Genomic DNA, 27,891 nt, shown 5'->3' on the forward strand with positions numbered 1-27,891 from the left:
ATGGAGGAAGCCAATTTTATTTCTTTATTATGGAAATCCACCTTCCTACTACACATACTGGATGTCAAGACTACTTACCGTCATTGCAGCTGATGTAACAATTTCCATTACAAATAACTGCTGCAGTGTATTGTGGTTTCAACATATATGCAGAAGTGCTGAGTGTAGAATAGCACTGTGTCCATGAGTATGTAGGATCATTTTGATCTGGTAAGCTAACATTTATTATTTATTTATTTTGAGGGTTTAAATGGAAGTGAAAACATCTGAATTGTGAACACTTGAGAATGGAGGGAGACGCATGTGAGTCCAAACTGTGGTTCATTCTTGTAACGCTAAACTATTGTCTGAACCATCTGCTGAAGTGGAACTCTAACACACAGTTTTCTGTGATTTATGTGCATGTTTAGTTAATACAAATTTAAAAGTGGTTGTTGGTTATTAGAATTGTGCACAAGTAGGAAAGCAGATTCCCATGAAGTGTTGGTTAGCACATGCCAAAAGCAGAAAGAAACATGCAATGCATTGTCTTTCTATACTTTGCAAACATCTGGAGTTGGCATCTGTGCATAGACAATTCTGTTCTGCCACTTCTCTGACTTGGGCAATGATCAGTTTGTGATACTGCTGTGCTTTAACAAATGTAGCCACTACTCCCAACAGACACTTAATCAAATCATTATAAACGATATTGGCTTAAATTAGCTGTGTTGTAATCTTAATTTGGTGTGGTAATTTTCATGTCCCTGGCATATTTGAAAAGAATGTCAATTGTGTTTTCTTGCGAATGAAAAAAAAAATCATATTGAGAAATATATTAGTTTCCATTATTCTGGACTTCTCTGTCTAGGGATATAGTGCACACTGGCAATTGTAATAAAGGAATTGTTCTCCTACATTCTCAAGCACTTTGGCCTCTTTTCTGAAAGATGAAACCATTTTTGCAAATATTTAGCTGGGGGTAGGCTAATAATTAGCTGGTTTGATTGGTTTTAGGTATGACTGCAGTTTAATGCTTATCAAATGCAAAATTTGGATTTGGGTTGTCCACAGCTGTTCTCACTCTCTCTCTTTCTCCTCCCTGCCCCCCCCCCCAGCTATCTTGGGGACAGAGGCAAGTACTTGGTAATATCAAAGTATATTAGCACTTGAATCTTCTTGAAAACTGAATATGTGTAGTTGAATTGAGAGGGGAGTGCTGAAAATATATCTACACCACTCATATAAACTGGCTTAACCGTCATCTTCCCTGGGAAGTATTGGAACCATAGCTCATGAAGAGAGAGGAGTATGCTATAGATAGATAGATAGATAGATAGATAGATAGATAGATAGATAGATAGATTGCAGCAACCCCTTGTTCTCTCTGGTTTTCAGGTGTGCATTCTAAGGGTTATGTATCCAAAATAGCACCCCCACATATAATAGATAAATTTAAAAATCTAGTACAAAAATGGGACCCCAAAGTGAGGAATGAACACCATCAATAGCTACAAATGTTTTATTATTACTGTTACTTAATAAATTATCATTTATTAAATTTGTATACTGCCCTGTTGGTAGATCGGGGGTGGGCAGAAACAATTTAGTGGGTGAGGAATGGAATGGGGTTTTGTGACAGGGCATAGTTGATTGGAACACTGAACAAAAGTGATGCACACTGCAGCATTTTGTTGCAGGTTCCGCTGTGTTTCATGTCACAGTATTATTTCAGGTTATTTGGTTTGCAAAATAGTATCTGCTAGATGGGCAAACTTTTCCCAGAACCCTTTTGAACAATACAGTGGTACTTCGGGTTACAGACGCTTCAGGTTACAGACTCCGCTAACCCAGAAATAGTACCTCGGGTTAAGAACTTTGCTTCAGCATGAGAACAGAAATCACGCGGCGGTGGCAGTGGGAGGCCCCATTAGCTAAAGTGGTGCTTCAGGTTAAGAACAGTTTCAGGTTAAGAGTGGACCTCCAGAACAAATTAAGTTCTTAACCCGAGGTACCACTGTACTTACCTGATAGTGTACCTGCTGCTACCTCAAAACAAGTAGCAGTGGCTTTAAAAAGTGATGAAGTAATTCTCTCCCCCCCCCAAAAAAAAAATGTCCCCAATTTCATCCAAAGAATCTCTGTTGAGAACTTCTGGCTCAGCCAGAAACCACAGAAACTATAAACCTCTTCTGGTATAAATGTAAATGCAATATCTGGTTGATTGGCTTCTGTTTTCAGCTAGTTCAGTTAGGCTCCGGAGAAATAGATCACTGTTATTGTGAACTGCTAAATTCCACTTGGTTGTCTTAGAAACATATTGAAGCCAGCTCAGAGCAATGCAGTGAACTAGGAAAATTTTGTTACGTTGTTAGGTTCAAATAATTGTGTTCAAATACTTTAGCTTTTTCTTTTAAGAACTCCTTTTAGCAATTTCCTCCCCCCCCCCCACTTCTGAGATGATTATCCTGAGGCTAAAATGAGGAAGAATGAAAATGTGGCCAAATGCAATTTGTGGGTTTTAGACTATAATCTAGGCTCAGTTTTTAGTTTAGATTGATGGTAGGAAATGGAGCAGTGTTAGGAAACAAAAATGCTCAGTCTGAGAAGTTTGTAAGAGAAATTGTCATCCACACTTTCACTCATATTACAGTGGTACCTCAGGTTACATACACTTCAGGTTACATACGCCTCAGGTTACAGACTCCGCTAACCCAGAAATAGTGCTTCAGGTTAAGAACTTTGCTTCAGGATGAGAACAGAAATGGTGCTTTGGCGGTGCGGTGGCAGCAGGAGGCCCCATTAGCTAATGTGGTGCTTCAGGTTAAGAACAGTTTCAGGTTAAGAACGGACCTCCAGAACGAATTAAGTTCTTAACTCAAGGTACCACTGTATAATCTTGCACATTACTTTTATTAAAAGTATACTATGATTAAGGCTCCCTCCTCATAACTCTGGTTCCTTACTTTCCCTCCTTACCATGATTTCCATTACATCTGAATTATGAAACTATAGTCTAATCTCGATCTACAGTCTAGGATCTGAAACCAGGATAGACCAAGATGAAACTACAGTTCCTCTTGATATAAAGGGATACCTTGATTTAACAAACCCTGAAATTTTTCACCTATAGCATATGTGTGATAGGAGGAGGGCGTGTAAGGACACAAGTTTGATCATAACGTAATAAATGATGAATTGCCTGAACTGGACCATAGAGGCACACGTGGAAGGAGTTTATAGATACATGTGCAAAGCTATTTTAGCAACTGAGCAAGTAAATCCACCTGTAAATGTTCAGCAGATTTGAAATGGTGACAGACAGCATGTAATATGACAGTGCACTGCAAAGATAGATTCATGAGTAGCTCTTAAATGATCTTCTGATCTGAAACATGCAATTCATACACATGGTAGTGAGCAAGCTGCTAACACAGTTCTGCATGTCTTGGCTAAAATAGTCAAATGCAAGTAGAAAAATGTAAACTATGGTAGTTAAAGCAGCGGTTGGATTGCCATCTCTCTTGGATGCTTTAGCTGAGATTCCTGCATTGCAGGGGGTTGGACTAGATGACCCTCAGGTCCCTTCCAACTCTAGGATTCTGAAGTTACACAAAATACAGGGATGGTTTAGAAGGATTTAGAAGTTATTGAAGCTCTGAGTATGACTTCATCATACAGTGATATGGCAGCCAGGACTAATATGATTCCAAAGTGTATCAAAGAAGCAGGAATATTAAAATGCAACTAAAAGCAATTAAAATGCAGACAGTATTTGAGCTTCCTGCCTTGGTGCACATTCTTCTTGACTAATGGAAAGGTATTTGATAGAATTCAAAGAAGGATTTTAACCAAGTCAAAGAAAACAGGAGAAGGAAAGTGGTCTGAAATCTGTCAGTAGTTGGAAGTGAATGTTGAACAACACCTATCCATAAGAAAACAGATTCTTAAATGTGATATCAATTAAATGTTGGATTAGCTCTTGGCATCTAGATTTACTGCTTGTTGAAGCTCTTCAAGTCTGGTTTAAGTCATGACTTAAACCAATTTCAATAAAAATAAATTCCATTAGAAATAATACTGTCTCTGATTCATGTTTAAAGTAAAGGAAAATTTATTCAACCTTCTTCTAGACTGCAACTACAATAGATAACCAGTTACTATCTCTTGTATTTTTGAGTAGCAAAACATGCAAGAGCCATGGTTTTCATTTATTGGTAGCTTCCTGCTTATTATCCATTGTTACAAGTTTATTATTCCAACATTGTATTTTACCTGTGGAACATCATAATTTATATTAAGCAATCTTGCTCTATGTACTGATCTGTATGAATGAAGCAGTCTTAAGGATTTCATGTGTGTGAGAGAGATATTCAGAAAGCATACATAAAACAAAGTTTTAACACTTAGTATTTTTCATATTTGAAAATAATTTTGTTGAGCTGCTAAATGGGACTGAAAAATCCCCAGCATGTCAGGCATGAGAACTTAGCTCTGAAACTGCAAGCCTGAGCACTTCCTTATCAACTGTTCTGTACAACTAACCTTTCTGGCATGCATTAGTGGTAAGTAGGTCATTGACTGAGGTTCTTAAGCCTTTCCTGTAGCTTTCTGCTTGCTTTGCAGACATGCTGGCACAAGAATTCTGTCTAAACAGGTTTTACCTTTAATATGAAGCTACCCTTCCCAACTTTGTATACAACAATGCAAATAGGATAAAAGAGTCATGTAAGATTTATCCACTTGTATGCAGGAACACATATACTACTCCTGAGGTGTCTACTTTTGTTGTTGGCATCTGTCTTGGGAGACAGTGGAGGAATATGCCTTTGGGGGTGAACACAAACCATTGGAAGAATTACAGATCCTGCTATGGCTATAGAGACTGATACCATGCCTGTTCCCATCTTCTGTCAGAAGCACTTGTGGAGGAAAAGGAGAACATTCACACACTTGTTATTAAAATTTGTAAACCGCCCTATACCCACAGGTCTCAGGGTGGTTCATAGGGAAAAATAACGATATATGTGTATATGAGGGGAGATACCAGATGCCATTGTTCATTTGATCCAGTAGTACAACAGCAAATATTGTCAGCCTTTCACAGAGCGCAACATCCAGTTATATAAACCATAAAAAATGTAATATATCCTCCCCCTTGATGCAAGTTAGATATATGACTCTGTCATTTTCTGTGTCAGTTTTGTGGGTTTTTTGACACATTACTGTGAAAATAGAAATTGTGCTGTGAAGAGGAAGGGTTATGCTGTGTGAAATGAGCAACTGATACTGAGTTAATTGAACTTTGGAGAACCCTCTTAAAACGGGATCTAAGATTAGGGCTCCAGGAGCAAAGTTCAGTGCTTTCCTTTTAGATGGGTTGCATTGCTTGGCAATGCATTTCAACTTCAAGGATTGAGGTGTGTGAGCACACACACACACACACACACACACACACACACACACACGTATGTCCTGACATTAACATTGCATAAATAGCAAATGTGCTAAATGGTGGCTAAAATATGCACCCCACAGCTTTTTGATGAGGAGTAGTCAGTAATACTCCTCTTCCACCAGTATTACTAATTCTCATTATTGAGAGCTGGTGTAGTAGTTAGAGCGTTGGACCAAGGTGGGAGTGGAGACCCAAGGTTCAAATCACCACTCAGCTGTGAAGCTGACCGAGTGACCTTGGACCAGTCGCTGGCTCTCAACCTAACCTACCTCACAGGGTTATTGTGGGGATTAAAGGAGGAGAGGGGGAACCATGTACACCACCTTGAGCAGTAAGAAGCAAATACAATAATAATACAAGTCCTTTAAGTATCTTTATATACTAGCAAAGAATAAGTATTATGCACCAGTAGTAATCAATCAAAATAATTATCTCCTTCCCCAAGTGCTTAGCTATGGCTAAAGGCGTATGAAGAAATTGTGCTTGAGTGGGCAGAGCCTGAAAAGAAATTGCATCATAAGTAACAAGCCACCCAGGAACTGCTGTCTGCATTGCCTCAGTGCCTTGCAAGACGTGCACTTGAATTGTGGGAGGAATCTGTTATACTAATGAAGAACTAGATTAACTTGTCTGCTGTTTTTGAGAATATGCTTATTTGAAAGTTTGATATTCTGGGCTGCTGCTTGCTGCTGTATCCCATCTGCTTTCGTTACTAAGTAGCCTTTCTTACTACTAGAAGTGGATGATACAAGAATTTCTACTGTTTCTTTTGGGCTCAGAATTACTGTGGTTTCAATATGTGTTTAGTTGTGTCAACACTTCTGTTCAAGAACAGAATTTCAAAGTGATATTGTGATATGGTGAGCACCTACTAAAGCAAATTTAATGCCCCCCCCCATCACCTAACAGTTGTTGGAGTCCTCCCATGACACCTGGAGTGTGCTCCCTCCCCCCCAGCATTCCAGCACCTGCTCTGCGTGCAGAAGGAGACCTCCAGGTCCTCCATTAGGAAAAGCTGCTGCTACAAGATGTGACATAGGGATTGGAAAATGAGCTGAATGCCTTCACACTTTTTAAAAATGGATATTTTTGGGGACCTAAAGTACCAGTTTCAGACAGGAAAAGGAGGCACAACTCTCCTGAATTATGAGTCAGAATCCATCAGGCAGGGGAGTGAATGCATTTTTTTAAAAGCCAAATATGGTAGCTGTGACAGACAATGGTCTTCAACACCTTCAGGCATTTGTTGTTCAGTATACTTCAGTCTTTGGATAGGACAAACAACTTTCTCAGTACTGTAATTTTGTGTAAGTTGTTTTCCCTTTTTACTTGCTGCAAGCTTGAAGCCTGCAGCACTTTTTCAGTGAAAGCTCTGAGTAGAAGCTTAAGTAAGAATAGTATTTCAGCAGTTTCAAAAGTCTAAAATATTTAGCAGGCATGTTTGGTTGGGCAGTAGTACAACAAGCACGATGAAGTGAAAAAAGAAAAGGGCAATTAGCAGTATCAAGACATTCATTATGTTAGGCAGGGACAACACACTGTATGAATAGGTTGCAAGTTAAATTAAATTGACTTTGCAATTAAACCCTGCAAACTTTTGTTTGTCTCAAATGCTGCACTGTATTCTTCGTCAGAAAAATGAACTCGATTCACTTTAATTTTGAGGCAGAATTGCTTTTTCGAACATTTTTCTCCAGGCCTCCTGATACTAATATTCTCTGTGGTGCTCACTGAATACTTGGTTAACAAACGGTTGCTCAATTAGCTATTTATTTGCCTCTTTCTGTGGTCATAAAAATAAAGTGGTTTTGTAAACTCTCAAAGTGTTGTTGCTTATTAATATTTCCTTGCTGTTGAATAGGTCGTCACTGTTGAAATTAAACAAAGCTCCTGCTGTATTTGGTATAGCAATGCATCTAAACTGTCTGGAAAGTTTTTCATCATGTTGCACTTGATATTATGTCTGTGTGTAAATGGCTAAGCAAAGGGATTTCCAACATGCATGGATTTCTGACAGCACTCCTACTGTTGACACAAAATGGGGATGCCCATGCTTACAGTGCATCACTCTCAACTTTAACACGGGGTTTCCTTCCTTTACTTAGCCACAGGATAGTAAAGGATTTAGGAACAACTGTAGAGCTTAATACCCTGAAGGAGCAAATGGGTAAGCTTAAGATGTGTGTGTGGGAAATGAAGTGGCAGAACCTGAACAAGCAGGTTGTGAAAACAACACTATCATATTAACCTTCCAGTTAACAGAACAGCCTTGCATATTTCAGGCAGATTTTGCCATTATCTCAAGATAAAATATTACTTCAGTTATGCTCTCAAATAAGCACTTGCACTGTGAACCAAATGATACACCACTTAAATGGTGTAGGTACTTTTTTAAGTGGTGATTTTCTTAACATCTAAATGGGCCTATGCTCTCTAATGATTTTTTGAACGCTTCCATGTTACATTGTGCCTATATAAAAGTAGGTGAATTATTGCTTAAAATTGCACTTCACGTTTCTTTTATGGAGTTGGAATGTTGCAACTGACTAAATTTAAAACATTAGTAGCATACTTCCCAAAATTTAAAGTGAAAAAACACCTACCCAGAATGGAAGGAAAAATTGGGAGAAAGGTGATGGTACACAATAGGATTCTTTCAAAGTGTGTAAATTGAGTTTTAGGTTTAAGTTTGTGGATTTTGCTGTCTTCCTGCTTTGCTGTGAAGAGTGTTTGTTATTGCTACGGCCTTGAAAATGCACCTACTTGGTAAGTGCGTTGAAGTCGAGATTGCAGATTCGATATATGAAATCTCTGTTTATGGAAGTAACACCCCTAATTGTACTGGGAGTAGATGAGCCCCCTTGAAGTGGAAAATGAGTCACATAATCTGTCTCCTTGGCTTCATATGAAAGGGAAGATACAGACTATTTTCTTCATCCTATTTGCTCAAAGAGTAGCAGACGGTAGGGCTGGACGATACCTGCTTTCTTACATCAAAATACAACACCAGCTAAGCGTCACAAAATGGTGATATATTAAAATGTTGGAAAGGATGTGGGAAGGAAGAAGGCAGTTGTCTGCCATGCAGGCAGTTGACCGTGCATAGCTTCTGCCTCTTCCAAAGCTGCCGCCTCCTCCAGCACCTTCCAGCCCGTGCTAAGGCAGCTGAGGCAGGACTGTGAATGCTCCATTCAGGCACCTGCCTCAGCCGGTGCCACCTTATAATGGGTGGGGCGGCAGGGCGGATGGGTTACCTCTTTTTCCTGGGATGAAGAGGCAGCCCATCCCCCCTCTGCAAGCCAAATTAAGGGGCGGGGCTTGATCAGAGGAGAAGTGGGTGGTTTAAGGAAGCCTGCTTCTCAACTGAACAAACCTCCAGCTCACACAAGCTGGAGTGGAGGCTTTGTTAAACTGCTCTGCTGAGGCATGGTCAGCTGCACACCCGTCAGCAGAGCAGTTTAAAGAAGCCACCTGCCCGCATGGTACCTCTGAGGTATGAGGGCCAGAGCATGCTGGCGGCTTCACCCGTTGTTTATTGCAGGTGAAGCAGCCCATCACTCTCTGGCCCTCATACCAGTCCTGCCTATTAGAAGGTACCATAAGGAACCACCCATATGGAAAAGGAATCTATCTGAGCACTTTAACATGACCTATCTTTATTCAGTTTGCCCCTGGGGCAAACTAGATTTATGCTGCATATAATTGGAGACCCCTGCTTCCTTCAACATTGACTGCTTCTCTAGACCAGAATTCCCAGCTCCATTACTATTCCCTTGTTTGTTTCTTTTTTAAATACTGTCCTGGGATGGGGGAGTGGGGTTGTCCAATGCTTCTGTGTTGCATATAAGAGTTGGAAGATGCTTCATTTGGAAATACTACTCCAGCCAGTTGCTCCTGTCTGGGAAGAACATGTATTATTATTTCAGTTTCCGGAACTAGTTGCACCTTTACTCCATTACTCCTCTCCTGATATGCCTGAAACTGAGAGATCTAGGGGAAACTAACTTCTCACTTGACCTAGACCCTGCTGTAGAGGCACACGTCCAGTATTGGTTCGAGCAGCAAAACGCTTACATGCTGGTATGAATGCACCCTTGGTATTTGAGGATGACATGTGTTTATGCTGATGTCTGCAAACTGCTACCTCCCCCCACCTCGTTTATGCTGATTACTTAAATCAAGTGTTTATAGGGTGCTACTGCTGACCATCATTAGTGGTTAAGGAGGAGTGAATTCCATGCTGGGCTGAACATGTACCAAGTATTTAACAAAAGTCTTACAGTTCTGGAAACTTGGCAGGTACCATCTGGGAAAGGTACCATATCTTCAGGATTAATATAATCAGTATGAGCAATGGACATGATTCTGAAAATGCAAAGCGAATTCTGAGTTAAATTGGATTTATTTCAGCTTCAACACTAACTTTAATATGAGAGTAGGCTTTTCATTCATGAATTATGATTCCATACTGGGCACTTGGGGGGGGGGGTGTGTGAGAAAGAGAGAGAGAGGGAGGGATTCATGATTAGTACTTGCTGTGAATATTGCATCAAAACTGTAGCATACTTCGATGTATTAGTTATCGCTCTCATAATTTGACTAGCTAGATGTACATATAATTTTATATTGAGTTCATGCCTTATCTGGTGGCATGTATGTGTTATGAGATATTGGACATGGTCTGCTAGGTTCAGTACTTCACAGATCACAGAAATTGAAGTGTAAACGGGCTCCCTCCTCTCTTCTGTTCATGCAGTAGCTCTGTAACAGGGTGCTTGAAAAAAGCTTGCTTATCCCTCACACTACTTCTCTTGTCCTGTTGCACAGCCGGCGCCAGTCTGAAAAGGCCAATTCAAATGCTTCCTTATTGGCACTGGCTCCTCAGGCTTGGCTTTTACTTGGAGTTTGTAAAAAGGAGCAGCTGTTTGTCTTTTCCAGCCTAGGTTTTTTTCCGGTTTCCTTTGCTGCTCTTTCATTGGCTGAGGGAAGGAGGGAGGAAGGGTTAGAGTGAAGTAAGCTGTGTAAACTCTGTGAATGTGGTTGGACTAGTTTTTTTGAGGAGGCAAGGAGAGAGAACTAGTAAAGCGTTGCGAGTCTGTACTGGCAGTTTCCAATTTCCCCCCTTTTCCCCTCACTTTCTCTCTCTCTTGTCTTTCTCCAACATGGTTGGGGATCATTGTAACCTCAGCGGCGAAAGACCAGTACTTGCCCAAACTCCCAAAACTGGATTAAGCTGCAAAATGGTTCTTCAGGCAGTGGGCAAAGTATTAAGGTAATAACTTATTTTAAACAATCTTCTTGATGTGATGGGGGAGAGAAGAAGCATATGTCGCATTCTCATTCTGTAGCTTGTTCGGCTATTAATTCACTTTGAGTGCAGACAGATCCTTATAGACATCAGTGGCAAAACTACAATTGATTTTAAAAAATGAGGCAGGATTGCAGGTGATCATGTGAAGCAGAACAGTGTATTTAGAGCTAGGGTGTTAATAAATTTAGGTTGGATTTTAGTAAAGACAACAATAGTTTAAGTGGCTTGGTCTTGCCCCAATTTTTCTGACTTCTGCATTCACTATGTTAGAATTTAGAATCAAAAGAGCAAAATGTTTGGAACTTCTTATTCTCTATGCACATCTGTGCTTGAACACCTTTGTTCAAATGTTATTGGGCTTCAACTAAGAAATGTAAACTTCATGTATGCATATTGAAGGTGGGGTTTTCTGGTAGAATTACTTAAGTAAGGCTGCAGTTCTGTGCATGCTTAACTGTGGAGTAAGTCTCATTGAACACAATGGGCATCTTCATTTTAAAGTGAAAATGCATATGATTGGGTTACAAGTCATTTTGGTAAATAATTTGTTTTATTTTTATTTTTTGTTCATTAATGTGTTCAGTCATAAGATTTAATCAGGTTCTTGGTCCAGAGTTTTGTAATAAGAATTTTGGTCAGACGAGGAGGTGTGTACTTTTCCATTGTAACTTCTAGAAATGTTACCATAGAAATAAAAATACCTTTCAGCAGAAGTAGTTCTTAAATCAAATATGAACATTTATTTAAGTTTGAATGTATGGTTAAATAAAGTGGTTAGAGATCAGTATCCGCTGAATGAGTTTATTATTTTATCACAACTTGGTTTTGGTGACGGTTTTGGGGCAGTTTGTCAACCAGATTATTATCCCCCACTTCCTTTCTTGGATTGTGCTGTCCACAAAAAAGTCATGGACATGTATTTATTTGTGTCCATGGGGTAAATTATATATTTGAAATGCATTTTCTTGTAAGTTACATTTTTCAGTTATTTGTAATGATAACACTGGTATTGACATGAAAGTGACGAACCCAGACTGCATAAGTGGGGTACTTGGCTCATGAAGAAAACTCTGAACTAGCCGATTAGCAATGGCAACATAGGTTGTGAGTACAACACTAATGATATGGTATGTGAGTATGATCACCTCACTGCAAGTTAAATATAATTACTACATTTTGAGGTGGAGTTGTGGCTTGCCTGACAGCGTTGGCTGCCATCTTTTGCTGAATCAAACTGCAATTAACAAAGATGGAAAAAGTGATGTCACAATGCAGTATTTTTATCATTAGTGACTACTGGACTCTTCTAAGTGGGGAGTGAGTGTGTGTGCGTATGCATGCTACAGGTAGAGTTACATAATTGAGCAAGCCACTTTCGGCATTTCATTTTACAGGTTTCGTCTTGCCCCCCTCCCCCAATGAATAATCCAAAGTTGAACTTGTTTGGGGCACTTGGTACTTACTCTCTGGTGCATAAGGATATGATAAACTTGGGAAATGGCAAGCTCTGGGTGTGTGCTGTGCAGGAGGACAAGAAAAAGATGGTGTTTGTGTGCTGGGTTTCTGCAGAAGCACAGAAAAACCTTAATCCAACTTCCTAAGAATACCACCTGTCATTAAGGAATGACAAGAACTAACCAGACTTCCCAGCCTTATGTTTGTGAAGTTACGTGTGAAAACATGTGGATGGTGTCTGATGAAATCTCAGAAGGCAGTGAGAGTTTCTGAGTCACAGGCAAGGCTTCAATGCCATGTATAGACTGTTGCTTCTCTTCATGTTAAGGATGAGGATAACAAATTTTGCAGAACAAGAGATCTTCCTATTTGCTTAATTGGCAAAATTTATTCCAAGTCACAGAAACCAGTATTTCTTGTCACAGAATTTGGGCTAACTTGGTGCAGAATTGTGTTCTTTGCTTGTATTTCTCTTTATCGGAAATTATGGACCTGAGCAAGAGTTCTTATGAAACTCAAGAGAAGTTGAGGGGAATTTCCTTAGTTCCTTTGGCTTTTCAAACAAGCATGGGACCCATTTTTTATCTCATTTAAAATGAGTTACTCTTTATGTATTCAGATACTCACCTATGGTGCCAACAAAGAAAGGAAATAACCAATTAAATCTTTCCACATCTCTTTGCAGTACCCTGTTCTGCATGTAATTGTTATCAGTCAGCAGGATTGACTAATATAAGAGTTTAATAGCTCTGTTAGAGCAAATAGGCTATGACTGAAAATGGTGAATAGAAATGGGACATGAAGGAACAAGGCAACATTGGCTGCTCAGGAAAGGTAAATAAATGATAGTTTTAGATTGTATAATGGGTTTGTGTATGGCAGGTGACAGAGGGTTGTGCCAAGAAGGATGAAAACAAACTTAATTCACTGAATAGTCTTTTTTTAAAAAATTGGCAAGTTGGCTGTGATAATTTCAAAGTGTCTTTTCAATTTGCCAGGCTTTAGTCAGCTAGTTCACTTTAAGGACTGTGGAACCTAAACTCAGTAGAACAGTAGCCCATTCATCATGCCATAACTGGAAAGAACTGCTTTTGCTATAATGTTTGCTGAGAGAATTAGGGAGCAGGCACACCTGGCTTTCCCATAGGAATGCTGCCACGTTTCTCAGGAAGCCTATGCAGTCTTTGCTTTCTTACAAAGGTAGCACCACCTTTTACAATTATCCACCTCCTTGGTTGGTTTGCCTCTTTGCTGTTACCGCTCCCTGGCTACCACTTAGTTGGGGGAAAGGTCATCAGGGGGTGTGCATGTGTGTGTAAAAACTAAAATGTTTCTTTACTTGAATTGCTATCAGGTAGCAGTAAGTTTTGTTGATAATATATCGTCTCCTCATCCAACAGTTTAGGTAGGAAACATGTGCACATGTGCACGGTTTCATAGAATATCTAGTTTGGAGGGTCAATCTGGTGAAGCTTCTTCCTGATTGTTAAAAATCCATTTCCAAGATCTACTGCTGTTGCATTTCCTTTTGCTGAAAGTTCATTATTCTGGAGAGAATTTTATGTGAAGTCTGTTTCATGGGCACACTTTGTGAACTGGATCATATCCACCAAGCCCATGATCCTTTTATGTTTGAGTTAGTTTGCTTGTAAAACAAAAGCAAACAGTATTGGGACTGCTCACTTTCTAGTCATGGTTCCTCCTTATATTCTTTAATTGTATTGCAACTTCTAGCAAAAGCATGAAAGTGCATTTGTGCAATTTGATTTAAATTTATACAGTGTTGATTTGGTTGAATCCTAGGCCCCAATACTCCAAATTCTGCCCTTATATCATGCAAATTGCCATCTCAGTGACTTACTCAGTTGTGCATGTAGATATGGCCTAGAATTTAACTTCATAGGAATGGTAGAAAAGTTAAATAAGGATTCTGAGTCACTACTATCAGATTAGTAGCCATGGGTAAGGAACTGGAAGCTATGTAGAACCCTGAATCCTAGCTCTGACTAGTAGAATCCCTGTTGATCCTGACTATGCACACATTTCTTCCAAGTGTATTTGCAACACCATGATAATGACATTTTTTTCCTCTAAAGGATACACATTTTGCTTCCTTGAATTCTGTATTCCATAAATTGTTAGGTTGAATATAACTAAACTGGCAATCCTTTTGATTAACGTCTTATCAGTCTCCATCAATTTTACAGTGCAACTAATGCAACTAATTTTAGTTAGGTGCTAGGGAGAAATTAAATGTTTTTATAAGAAGTTCAGCTTCTTTTTATAAACAAGTCAGTTGTGTAATACTACACATACTAGCTCTGAGCAATGTTTTGTTTGCAGACTAGACCACTTTTATCTCTAATGGACCAAGTTCAAATTTTATAAGCTTCGGCAAAATAGCTTCTTAATCACAGTATGAACTACTCTGTAGACATTGCTAGAAAACAGATCATCTTGGAACTTGTTTAAGCAGAATTTAAGATGGGTTGGAGACTACTGGGCAAAAGGCAATTTGGGAGCTCTCTGAACTATTTTTGTCTTGCTCTGTTCTTTTCTCCAACTTTCCATTTGACTAAAATAGTGTAGCAGGGAAAACTTTTGACGGAGAGCAAATTATTGTCTGCAGCTTGAGTTGAGTGTCTTTTAAATGCTTCAAACTGAAACCTGATTGTGTCTTATTCAAAATATATCAAGTAGCATTTGTCTCATTAGGTCTTGGCAAAAGGTTGGCAGAAAGGCAACATTTATTCTGGCAGAAATGTTTAAGCATCGACCTGATTGGTCGATGATAAAGTGCATGTGTATACAGTGGTGCCTCGCAAGACGAAAAGAATCCGTTCTGTGAGTCTCTTCGTCTAGCGTTTTTTTCGTCTTGCGAAGCAAGCCCATTGACGGATTAGCGCTATTAGCGGCTTATCGGCTTAGATAACACTACATAAGAACACCTGGATCTATGTAGGGACTTTGCATAATTTTGCTTCTAGTGCTCATGATGGAAAAAGTGTAAGGGCTGTGTGGTACACTTGAGTACAACTCCACGAACTTGGGAAATCCTGGCCCAAATGTTTGAATGGTGATAAAAGTGAGTGTGTGAATGTTTCTCAAAGATGCTCTGTCACTTCTTTAAGAATGGACAAGGACTCTAAAACTTCTGTTTTTAAATTAAGAATTTAGTCAATTTTTTGAGTTATACTGATGTGTAAAGGAGAACCAATATGGTACTTATGATTGTCACCTAAGGAAGAAGTTTTCTGATTGATACATCATTTTATCCAAGGTGTATGTTCAATTGTCGGTTATATTGAAAGGGAATATTTCTAATCCTGTTAAAGATGCAGGCTGAAGCTTAGTTTTGAATTTAACAATAGAAGCCCATGTTCCTTGTTAACTATTGATTAAAAAGAAAACTAGTGTAAAGTTATTTTCACAAAGCTGGTTTTAAATTGTTGAGAGAACCTTTGGCATTGGCAGAATTTTTTTGTCCAAACCTTTTTTTGGGAAACATCAGATCCTATTAATGCTTTAAGCATAACATGTTTTAATAAGCATAACATGTTTTAAAATTTTAAACAATTATATCTTTAAAATTATGCCAAACTACTTGTATATAGTGACATATATAGCAGAACTGGTAGGCGTATTCTTTAATTACAGTACACATGGAAGGATTTCTTAAATGTATGAGCAGAGAGGTGTGGGATCTGTCACCCTTGTTCCTAGTTCTTATAGTCTGGCCAGCACTGGGTACATAGGAAAATGCCAGCATACTTGTGCATACATGGAAATCATTTACAAAGTGTAGAAATGCTTGCTGTTTACAATGTTGTTGAATCAGTTGAAAAGGAATGTTGAAATTCCACTTGGAGAAGTTAGTTTGCAGCATGCTGAAAGAGGGGGGAAAGTGAACTTTTAGATCTTGCTATATTATCAAAATAGTTGGAGTGAGGCTCTCTTTCTTGCACAGTAATTTCTAAAATCTTCTGTGGCTTGTCCAGAAACAAAATTTGACCTTGTGCTTATGAATGAGGCAGAGAGGTATACTGCAGTTACCATTCAACACTGAATTAGATTTAATGAAGCAACATTGTCCTGCCAGCCAACTCACCAGTTAAAACTTAGAACCAGATAGAATTGATGGTGTTTTGAATGCCAGTCCCAACAAGCTTCAAGTGTAGATGTTATTGTTTGCTCCAGTAATGGACTGAATTTTGACATACTGTTAGCAAGGCATTATGTGCTGAAAATTGTACACACAAAGTAGTTAAGAGGTTAAAAGGTATTATAATCTCTAATTTGAAAGAGTACAAAAAGGGCATCAGGTAGGGCAGGACCCTTTTATTTTCAGTGAGGGCGAGACACATTGAAGTGAGCAAATGTGGAAAATACCTGGTTTCTCCTCCACTCCCTCAAAACAGAAACCAAATCTCTTCATCTCAGAGCACTTTAATGCATATATGGCTTTTCTGGCAGGACAAGGCAAGTCTGAACTAAAGACAGACCTTTTGCTGTTCCTTCCCCCCAGGGAACTTAAAACAGAAATAAGACTGATTGAACTCAGCTGACGTGTTGTGCCGTGTTGAAAAATATTTATCCTTCAGAAAAGCGCTCAGCTTTGTGGAATGACTGTTCTGTGAACTCACTCACTGATGGTGGTGGGTGAACGTGGTCATCTTTGCATTCCAGCATAGCACTATTTTTGCTTGCTTAGTTTATTTTAGAATACTTATATTTTGCTTTATAGCCTAGAGAGGCACTATTAGTGGATTTAAGAAGACCCTCACAATAGATGTCACATTCAAGTCTGGTACCAGGAATATTAATAACATGGTGTTCCTGTGGTGCCAAGATGATTCAGGTGGCATTTCCTGCCCTCTTCTTTGGTGTTGTCCTTCACTCTCCACCTACTAGGGAACAACTCCCCTTGGAGTGAAGCCAAGCAGCTGGGGCTCACTTAGCCCATTATGAAGGAAAGTCCCCTAGTGACATTTTCTAACGTTCATCCTCATGGAAGCATTTCTGTAGATTGATGAACTGTGAGAGTGTTTTCAAACTGTGAACATGTACTTGCTTCATTCATATCCTTTTGTACTCTCCTATCTGTGCTTCCCACTCTGTCAAACTGCTATGAATTGCTGATTGCAGCTGTTGTGCCCCTTGTATCTGTACATTCCTCACACCTTCCTTTGACTAATGAAATAGTCCATGCCAATTGCACTTTTATATAGGGGACCTTCTCCAGCCTGGTGCCCTCCAGATGTTTTGAACTTCAGCTCCAACAACCTAAGCCACCATAGTCCAATGGTTGGGAATGATAGAAACTCTACAGTGGTACCTCGCAAGACGAATGCCTCACAAGACGAAAAATGCGCAAGACGAAAAAGTTTTCCGGTTTTTGAGTCGTTCCGCAAGATGAATTTCCCTATGGGCTTGCTTCGCAAGATGGAACGTCTTGCGAGTTCTGGCGAGTTTGTTTCCTTTTTCTTAAAGCCGCTAAGCCGCTAATAGCTGTGCTTCGCAAGACGAAAAAACCACAAGACGAAGAGACTCACGGAACGGATTAATTTCGTCTTGCGAGGCACCACTGTAGTTCAAAACACCTGGAGGGCACTTGGTTGGGCGAAGTGACCAGGTGAAAGATTCCATGGCATAGTATTTCTTCTAAACAACAAAGCTGCCTTCATTCCTGGAATGTTATGGCATATCTGGAGATGACTTGTAGCCTTGAACACTCTGAAAGTAGTTTTCCATTGTAGATAGATTCACACGTCACATTGGCTCCCCCCCTCCCCCGTTCATCAGCGACTGTGTGTAACCCAGCTCCATTCTTCACTCAGCGGGGGGGGGGGGAGATGATATTAATGGTTCCTTAAATGGGGCCTATTTCTTGTTATGGGCATCTTAGGACTATTATAGTTTTCCTCCCCCAACCCAACCCCACCCCTCACATTTTTTTACCACCCAGCACAGTATTTTGTGACATTTTTGTTGGCCTAACAAAGGTATTGCCAAATATGGATTTGGGTTGAAAAGCAGGCATTAAACTGACCTTGAAGTGAAGATAAGCAAGCAGAGTAGCCCCCTAAAGACCTACTTTTGGCCCAGTGCTATTAATGTTTCATAAATGAGCTGAGTCAAGTTTCTTGATAATGCCAAATTATTTAGAGCCCTTAAAAATTCATATGGCTGCAAAGAACTCCAAAACAGTTTCTCCAGACTGGCTGAATAGGCAAAAAAAAAAATGGCAAATGCGGTTCAATGGGCAAAGTAATGTGCATTGGGGCAAAAAATCCTAACCACACATCTACTAACAGGGTTGGAAAGAATATTGAAAATCTGGCATAAAAACAGATATGGGCAGCAAAGGAATTAAGGTGCTGGTGCACTTTCCCTGTATCGGGGTGGGGAACTTGTGGCCCTGCAGATGTTGCAGGACCCCCACCACCTCCGCCCATTAGCCATGCTGGAGCTTTGCTCATTTGTGAAATGTGTTCTACCCACTTTTCATTATACAATAAGACTACCTTTGGGGGCCTAACCCCAGATGGCTTGCATATCATAAAAGCATAATACAATTCAAAGCAAAATTAATGGCTTAAATGATGGCAGCACAAAAATATTTATAAGCATAGGTCAGTTGATCCAGCTATTTAAAACCCCCACTAAGTCACAAAACATGTATCTAAGCTTATAAAAGGCAACCAGGCAGTGTAGCTACCGTGTTTTCCGCTCTATAAGATGCACAAGACCATAAGATGCACCTAGTTTTTGGAGGAGGAAAACAAGGGGGGGGGGGGAAATACTCTGAATCCCAGAAGCCAGAACAGCAAGAGGGATCTGGCTTCTGGGATAGCCTCTTGCTGTTCTGGCTTATGGGATAGCCGCGCGCAGCCTCTCCTGGGCAGCAGGAGGAAGGCTCCCCCAAGAGCTGCACACACGCTCCACGTAGCTCTTTAAAGGGAGCGCTGAGCAGAGCCTCCCGCCTGCATTCCCTCCATAAGATGCACACACATTCCCCCTTACTTTTTAGGAGGGGGAAAGTGTGTCTTATAGAGCGAAAAATACGGTATATTGAGCTTCACATGCTTAAGGACAGTTGTTAGGAAGACACAGTCTCTGTGTTCCGCTTGTGGATTTATTGAAAGCATCTTGTTTGCTGCTGTTTGAAAAATGTGTCAATTTAGATTGGCTTTTTAAAAATGAAACTATAACTCCTTACTGTGTAACATGTTCCTCTTAAGCATTTTTTTGAAGACAGTTTGGAAAAGCCCTGTCCATTCCTTACATAGCTGCAAACCTTTGCATAAGTGATCTACAGGGCAAAAAGCGCTCTTGTAATGGTGCTCCTTCTAATCACTTGATGAAGAGTAGAGATGAATCCACACAATCATATGCTCAAGATATAATGACAGTTATCGAACTATAACATAATTGTATGAGAGGCTTAAGGCATTATTGGCATCAGAGAGACAGGGTAACAAACTGTATGTGGCAATGTCTGTATGTGTATGAATGTGAACATTTTCAGCCATGAATAAATCTGAACCTCCATGATGGGATTTTTTGTAACAGCAACATGTTCCTCATTTCTGTATCATCATAAATGTGTACCTTTTAGCCAGCATGTGGGCTATATACTTGATGAGAGGAGGTAATGTGATCTCAACGATGAAATAGATTGTATAAGCTGAGGTGAGAATAGTACCTCCATAGCTTAAATCAAATAGTTCTACCATACTAGTAACTTCATAATGCTGCAATTAATATTTATCTGATCACAGTAGTACAATAAATAAAACTTGTCTAAGGATGTGAAGGCCTGGGAATATTCAGGAAAACCCCAAATTTGTCGGGGTTAGGTTTGTGTTTTGTTTTGTTTAAAAAAAGACAAAGCCTTTTGTTTTCCCCCATAATAATGGAAGGTTTTTGGATGATGAGACGTGAAACAATATATAAGCTTGTTTCAATATGGTCAAACCTTCAGTTTTTAGAAATCCATGATAAATGTGAAGAAGCAGAAACTGATAGTGATATAGCTCAGAAGATGAGACTGATTAAATTTCATTGAGCCTTCCCCACCCCCCTTAATACTGACCTTTTAAGAGGAAGGACTAGGACATGTAGAAAGTCTAGTACAACACATTTTGTCATGGGAATATATTGGGCACAATAATTATACTTCTAACAAGCCCAACTTTGTCTTCATACCTCAAAGTTAAGTACATTTATTTGCACAGTGAATGCTGAATTTAGAAGGCAGAATTATGCAATAAGGTTATGGCACTTGTCATCCTTAATATGCTTGCCATGCTTGGGCACTGGCTGTGTTCAGTCCAGCAGCATCTGGAGCCAAGGCAGAGATTGCCTTTTAAGGGAAAGATCTGCTATGAGAATATGAAAGAAAAACTTTTCCCGGGCATGCAAGGAACTTCCTTCCTTCCTTCTCTTAAATACAGTATTAGCGACTTTTTAAAAAGGACAAAATAGGGGTGGTAAATAGCTGTTGTTGCAGCCAACTATGTTTTTAAGAAAAAACTTTTGGCAGTCAAAAGAAGGCAATGCAATTCTCCTTTGCCCACAGCCAGCATATGACTGCAAAAGATAAGATGTAAAATGGGGTTCTGGGGTCAGGCAGCTTGGCAAGGGAAGCATTATTCACAAGGGGTTTGGTTGCCTTCTCTTTTGCAACCAACTGACCACAACAATAGAAGAATAGTTTTTCCCATACTTTTTACCTTGCAGCTAGACCCTCTACAGTGTGCTCATACCTCCCAGATACAAAAGCTTGCAATAAAACAAACTTAAAAGCTGCTTTCATAAGGGAAACACTTATTCTTATTCTTGCTAATATTTTTTCCTGCCAAAATATTGAAGATGAAATCCCAATATATACATTCTGGTGCATGGAATTTAATGTGTGATGGGAAATTCGGATTTTTGAGAAAACTGCTTTTTTAAAAAATGACAAAGATTTATAACAATAAGTTTTGCTAATACATAAGCAGTGTTTGTGGAAGACTATTTATGTCTGTCTCTCATGGGGTTTGGGTCATGTTCTCCTACTCGTGTTCCCTTTTAGCATTGTACTGTCCTTTCTGGTTTTTGATCCCCACCTGTTAAAATACCTGGGCTCGAATTGAAGCATTCGAGTTGGATACACACACACACACACACACACACACACACACACACACGGAAAGGTCAACTATGAATGTATCATTTTACCTTGAGTATTAAACTTGAATTTTCTTGACACATTATTTGAATAATCTTGTGCCCTCTCACTACTGAGGAGGGGGGAGATATTCCAGTAAGTTATACTCAGGTAGACTTAAGTGTCTGCCAAAATCTTGACCTTCTGCCTCATTAAAGTTGTTTATATTTGAAGTATAAACCAATTCATACTGCTTAGAGCAATATGATGCTTTCCCTTTAATATGTAAACATTTTAAAAGCAATTTAGTTTGGCTAAAAATATGAGTTACATTTAATGGGATTCGCCATCCTGAATTTGCATGAACAAGTTTGGGTTTAACATAGACACAAGACAGGGAAGCCATACAAGCCCCTTGCTCACAGCTCCCTGTGCTCCTTATTTTAGACATTCACATGTTTAGTACAAAGCACTGGGTTCTGTGTGTGTTATATACAATGCACTTATAAACCTTCACGTTAATCATGCAAAGGTCTAATAAGGAAGATGTGCCTGGCTGCGCTGCAGGTAGGGCTTACCTGTCTCTTTGCCCCCACCCCTTCTCCCTGTTTTGTGCCCATACATATGCAGGCAAACATCTGGGTTGAGCTCACATCTTGAGCTAAGGAGCTTGCAACCCCACCTGACCTGGCCAATCAATTACAGTGATTTTATGAAACATGTAAGCCCTGTGTTGAGAAAAGTGCTAAATAGAGAAGCCTAGAAAAAGGACAGAGTAAGTTGTTGATTGAGAAGCAGTAATGGTGGGAAAGCGGGACGCGGGTGGCGCTGTGGGTAAAACCTCAGCGCCTAGGACTTGCTGATCGTCAGGTCGGCAGTTCGAATCCCCGCGGCAGGGTGCGCTCCCGTTGCTCGGTCCCAGCACCTACCAACCTAGCAGTTCGAAAGCACCCCCGGGTGCAAGTAGATAAATAGGGACCGCTTACTAGCGGGAAGGTAAACGGCGTTTCCGTGTGCTGCGCTGGCTCACCAGATGCAGCTTGTCACGCTGGCCACGTGACCCGGAAGTGTCTGCAGACAGCGCTGGCTCCCGGCCTATAGAGTGAGATGAGCGCACAACCCTAGAGTCTGTTAAGACTGGCCCGTACGGGCAGGGGTACCTTTACCTTTAATGGTGGGAAAGACCTGTAGGAAATTACACATGTATTCTAGGAATTGAATGCACTGTGTAGATTATTAGTAGAAGGAACAAGAGGTGAGGTTGGCTGGGAAGGCGGAGAACCTGTTGACTCTGGAACAAGAGAGACATGGAGCTGAGGTGTATGTGTTGAATTTTCAGCACTGTATAAAACAACTAGCTAAATCTGAAGCTGTGGCTCTCTGATTAACAGCTTATTCAACTTTACAAAAGTAAGTAATATTTTGTTAAATTGTTGGCAGTGCTTGCTGACTAATTTACGTTGAACATGCTTCCTACACATGGGGGTAATTGCATACCTGAAGTTACATGCTCTGTCATTCTCCCTCTTTTGTTCTTTACTTCTGCAACCATTCCACTTCTGAGACCCCACAGGCATTATTGATCTACTGCTTTGTTTTAGCCATGCATTTTGCTGGGTAGGGTTTACACTGTGTACTGCTACCACAGATTTATCTCTGGTCTCAGGTGTGTAGGAGGAGATAACTTGCTTTCAGGCTTTTGAAAGATGCAATCTAGATTGTCTACTATTCTGTGTTGCGCTTTACCTTTCTGTTTTTCACATCCTACATTGGAAGTGGAGGATTGACTACCCCATTCACAAGCATCCCACAAAATGATATATCCCATAACAGGAACTCTTAGCATTGCCTTAGATAGGCATGGACACTACTAGCTTAAAGTGGTTATTAAAATGCTACATGCTTTAGAGATGCTTGTAGAACTGTGTAGGTTGCATGCAGTGCCTGAATAATGGATTTGGACATGCCAAGTGCTATATAAAGGGTCATACTCCCTCTATCCTTCTCTCTTTAATTGCTATAGCCTCCTTGTCTATGGAACAGACATTTCTTCCACCATCTATGTCCCAAAACAGTAGCAGACAAAATAGGCCCTACCATGGGCTATTACTATCCTTAGTAAGAAGAGCTTCAATTCAAGTACAGATCTCAGTTATTCTTACTTGATACATCAGTGGCTTTTGATACCAATGACTGTGGTATCTTCCTGCATCAGCTCTGTGAGATGAGTATTGGGAACATTGTTTTGTAGTGGTTCCAGTTTCATCTTCAGTGTCTGTTTCAAAGAATAGCATTGAATGATTGTTTCCACAGTTGTGCTGTAGCATGCCACATCATAGGGTACCATTGTGTCCCTGATGTGATTTAAAGTCTACATGAAGCCATTGGGAGCTGTTATTGGAAGATAAGGCGCAACATGTCAACAGTGTGCTGATGATGGTGAGGTTGTTCCTGGGCTCAGTGGTGGGCTGGATGAGGACCAATAAACTGGCAATACAGAGGTGTTGTGGCTGGATCCAGAGTCTATATAACTGCTCAATTGCCTGAAGGAGCAGGTTAACAGTCTGGGGTTTCTCTTGTGGCAAGAGGCCCAGCTGCAGCTGTTTTTAATCTGTTTTTATATTTCTAATTGTTTTTATATATGCAAATTGTTTTAACTGCTTTTATATATCGTATATGTTATGGTAAATCACTTTCAAATGCCTGATGATAGTAACAATGGATTTTTTGTTTAGGGCCTAGGAAACGAAAGCAGACAGGTAAGCTTTTGGTTGGGTCAAGAGCAAGCAAGAGCAGTGACACTGTTCACTTAGCTCTGAATAGCCCATAGCTGTTGCCTGTTACCTAGGAGAGGAGTCACTTTGAGTGCCGGAATAGTCTGTATTGACTTGTTCTAGTTAAGTTCAACAGGCTCACTGGAACAGTTTCTGAGGAAACATTTCTTCTTTGTTTCAAAGGCACCAGATTTGAATATGTAAACATACATATTTTGTTGCATTTTTGCACTGAACAACTTTGCTTGATAAGGAACATGATGTGCCCCTGAAGCTGACACAAGCTTTAACCAGCTGGCAAGTCTGAGAGAACCCAATTCTTCAGCCTGTTTGGAGCATGCATGCATGCACACCCGCCACATAGTGTCTTGTACGCCACTGGGGTTTGTCTGTAGTTGTGTATTTCTCAATAGGAATTGCACACCATGGGCCAAAACCTAGTTAGCTTGGAAATGTGGTTAATTCTACTCTTAACAAAACCCAACACTTCTTGTTCAATGTTTTTCATATGGGAAGCTTGTTTGGGGCCTCAAGGTGTGAGATCACTAAATTACCTGCATCACAAAGAACTTGTAAAACTAGAAACATTTATCATGTTACTTTGCACTGTTGTCTGCTTCCCATTTGATTTATTATGCTGAGAGATGAGAGGAACTGAAATTAAAATGTTGAACTTAAATTTTCTTTTGGAGTGGATTCCTTTTGGAGCGGATTCCTTTAAAAAGAAAGTTCTATTCACAGTAAAGCATGGAGCATCAAGGAATTCAAATGAAGTTTGGGCCTACAAGATGTGATTAAATATTGGCTCACTGCTTGCATAATTGTGCATTGGCTGACATTGAAGCCAGCTTTTCTCCTTGGGAGGCTATTGGGGTTGACTGTATTGGGGGAAAATACGTTATGCTAGTAGGAATACTTCATTCTGATGTCCTGAATAGATATGCTTTCTCTCTTCTGCTGTGTCGGTGTTTTCTGTGATGCTAACTGTATATAGTGTAATTCTTCTCCAAAAACTTTACCCAAAAATATTTTCCCCATTTTAGTCTTATGGAGTAAGAGGAAGGGTAGGCAATTATGTGAGAATTTTATGTAGTTGGGAGATTATTTCCTTTCTCAGTGGGTTGACCAAATTGAGTAGTTGCTTAAAACTATTTAAGCTATGTCCCTATATATTTGGCTGATTTAGAAAATGTTTAATCTGGTGTTATCTCCCAATATAAAAATTGTTTCTTGAGCTATAAGGGGCTTTGAGTATCTGAGTTTATATAATCCCACTTAGCAAATGAGCCTGATTTGGCTGCTGTGTGAAGGAAGACTTTTGAGTTATTGGAACTAAAGGGGAATCAAAAGGTAAATGTTTCAGTTTCAGTTTCTTCCATCGGGTCAAATCTGATTTTAGAAAGGGGTTAATATTGTCTTCTGCTGTTTCGTCCATTTTCTGATAAGGGAGTGAACACCTAAAGTATACGTTGTTAGTATAGGCAGTTTGTTTTGAGGAACATTGTTAACGTGTAATTTGGTTTAAAATGTTTCTGATCCTCAGGGCTGGCAAAATGAAAAGAAAGGGTGAGTCAACATGAGGTGCTGGACATGGAACTGCCATTTGACATTCTCAGATGAGTTTCCAGGGAAATAGCTTGAGCTGCAGTTTGATATTTGCATGCATTCCAAAGGGTGACAAATCCAAAGTTTAAAAAAAAGCAAGAGGCAGTTTGGAGGTATGGCATGTCAAACAGGGGTAATTCATTATGCTTTGTATGCAGCTGCAACTCTCTGAGATAAAGAAGATCTCAGAGGAGAATAAAGGACATCTGGCAGTCCTAGATGTGATAATAAATGGGAACAGAACCTATAACTGTTCATTGTCACTTATTTGGACTTTAACAAGGTTGTGATTTATGTGACTAGGCTTGTGAAACTCTTTTTAACCTCAGATAGGTCAATGTCTTTGTTATATATATCCATGGAATCCTTGGCTAATGGTAGAAATTTTGTGTGCATGTGTAGTGTATATATAGGGAACAAGTTACTTTTAAAAATAAAAACATTTCAATAACTTTCAGCTGTAGTGATGCTTAGAGCAAATCTTTCTAATTTATTTTTATTTATAGCTGTAGTGTTCATAACAGTTGTTGCCGTCCATTTTGGGTGCCTGTGTCTAGTTGTTGATAAATTGATTCTAATTCCAGAAATATTTATCTGGGAATTATCTTTTGGTAATTGATGTTTTCTTAGGTTCAGCATTTTGATTTCTGTACAACACGCTGGGGTGCATATGAATTTAAATGGCTCAGTTTATATATCTTAAGTATTCCCAAGCCCTTTTATTGCTTGAATAGGGCAGCTTCTCACCTGATCCTTTGTCTTTGGACATATGAAGGGAACATGTGTAGAAAATAGGAGGGCTTTCATTTCACATGCATGGAAATGGATACCCAATCCTTCCTTTGCTGTTTCAGTACAGTATAAAATAAAGTGCATAGTGCATTATAAATTTTAAAGATCTATTTAGACATGCATAAGTGTTTCACAGTATCTGTGTTTCTTTGTCCTTTGATTCCTGAGTGTTAGTACAAAATGCCAAATAATAATTTTCTCTTTCTGAAACTTCACAAGTTGTGTTCCGAAGCTGGCTGACAGAGCTTAAAGTCAGAAACTTGATTATGTTTGCCAATATTCAACTAAGTAGTGGTGGAGGGGGTAGCCTGGTGATGAGGTATTTTGGGAGAAAGAATTCAGGTTTTGAGAATGAATTATAACTGTTTAATTGTATTAAAATGTGAATTTTCAAATTCATTTTTTAAAGTCATGGAAAAATGTAGAAATGGGATAGAATGGACACAGATTGTGAAAAGGATTGACCATCCTTCATCAGAACTGAGACTTGCTGGGATATCACTATCTATCAGGATCAGTAGCAAGGAGAGTAACAAGCCTTGAAACTAGCCACTTGCCTGCAGGCAAGTAACAGTTTGGTCCAGGCAAATAGATTGCCAAACCCAGAGTTCAGTGGTGAGTTTGCAGTTGAACTTTCATTGCAATAGCATTTTGTGGGCTGCTGAGTACAAAAACGTTATCACTTAGGCTGATAGAAAGCAGTTTGCACATTACAGTACATTACAGTAATTGTGGTTTATATTATTCCAACTAGAGAGAGATTTCTTTCTCCCAGCTGAATATAAAGTGGTATGTGTGTGTAAAAGGTTGGCTGGAAGCAGCAAAAACTTGAGCAAGCATAACATTTCACACAATGACCTCAGTACACACTCCATTTGTCTGGCATTCTTCTCTGCCCTTCTCTCCCCCTTTTACTCTGTAGGGTGATTTGTGCCTGTGACATTTGCATCAACTGTGGTTTGGGTTTTTAAGTAACCTTTGCTTGACGAGCCGCCTGAAGAATTGGTTTGCAGTCGTGTTTTCACTGGCTAACATAGCTGAGGTTTATTTCCTCAGAGACTGCAAGGAGATGTGATTTGACTTTCAGCAACAAAGGGAAAAAAGCTTTGCATTTATCACTGACATTTGACCATCATGAAGTGGGCTTTTTCATTTGTTTCTTTATGTCCAAGCTTGTGTATATCTAGTAGAGGCATTTCAGATTAGCCAGGAACTGGTTGAAGGAATACCTTGATATAAAGGCATGTATAGCCATGACAGTGTGACTTGTGAATAATCTTATTGAGGGATACCTTGTTTCTCCTGCCCAACACATTAGAAGTGTGTATGTATGTTATCAAGATTCAAAAGAATGGAAAAGTAG

At 39.7% G+C, this 27,891-nt stretch overlaps 1 protein-coding gene across 3 annotated transcripts in view; it reads left to right on the plus strand.

Annotated features, from left to right (window-relative positions):
* The window catches only part of MOB2 (MOB kinase activator 2), a 104,887-nt gene that overhangs the window by 62,092 nt on the left and 14,904 nt on the right, over window positions 1-27,891 (plus strand). Inside the window, exon 1 of one of the 3 annotated variants that reach the window (XM_081205690.1) lies at window positions 10,481-10,709. The exons of the other annotated variants lie outside the window; for them this stretch is intronic. Coding sequence (XP_081061816.1) covers window positions 10,600-10,709 — 110 coding nt within the window. The 5' untranslated portion in view covers window positions 10,481-10,599. Of the gene's footprint in view, window positions 1-10,480; window positions 10,710-27,891 lie in introns of those variants that run through there. 3 annotated transcript variants of the gene reach the window in all.

The sequence above is a fragment of the Podarcis bocagei genome (genome assembly GCF_964188305.1).
Source record: "Podarcis bocagei genome assembly, chromosome: 1".
NCBI classification, from domain to species: Eukaryota; Metazoa; Chordata; class Lepidosauria; order Squamata; family Lacertidae; genus Podarcis; species Podarcis bocagei.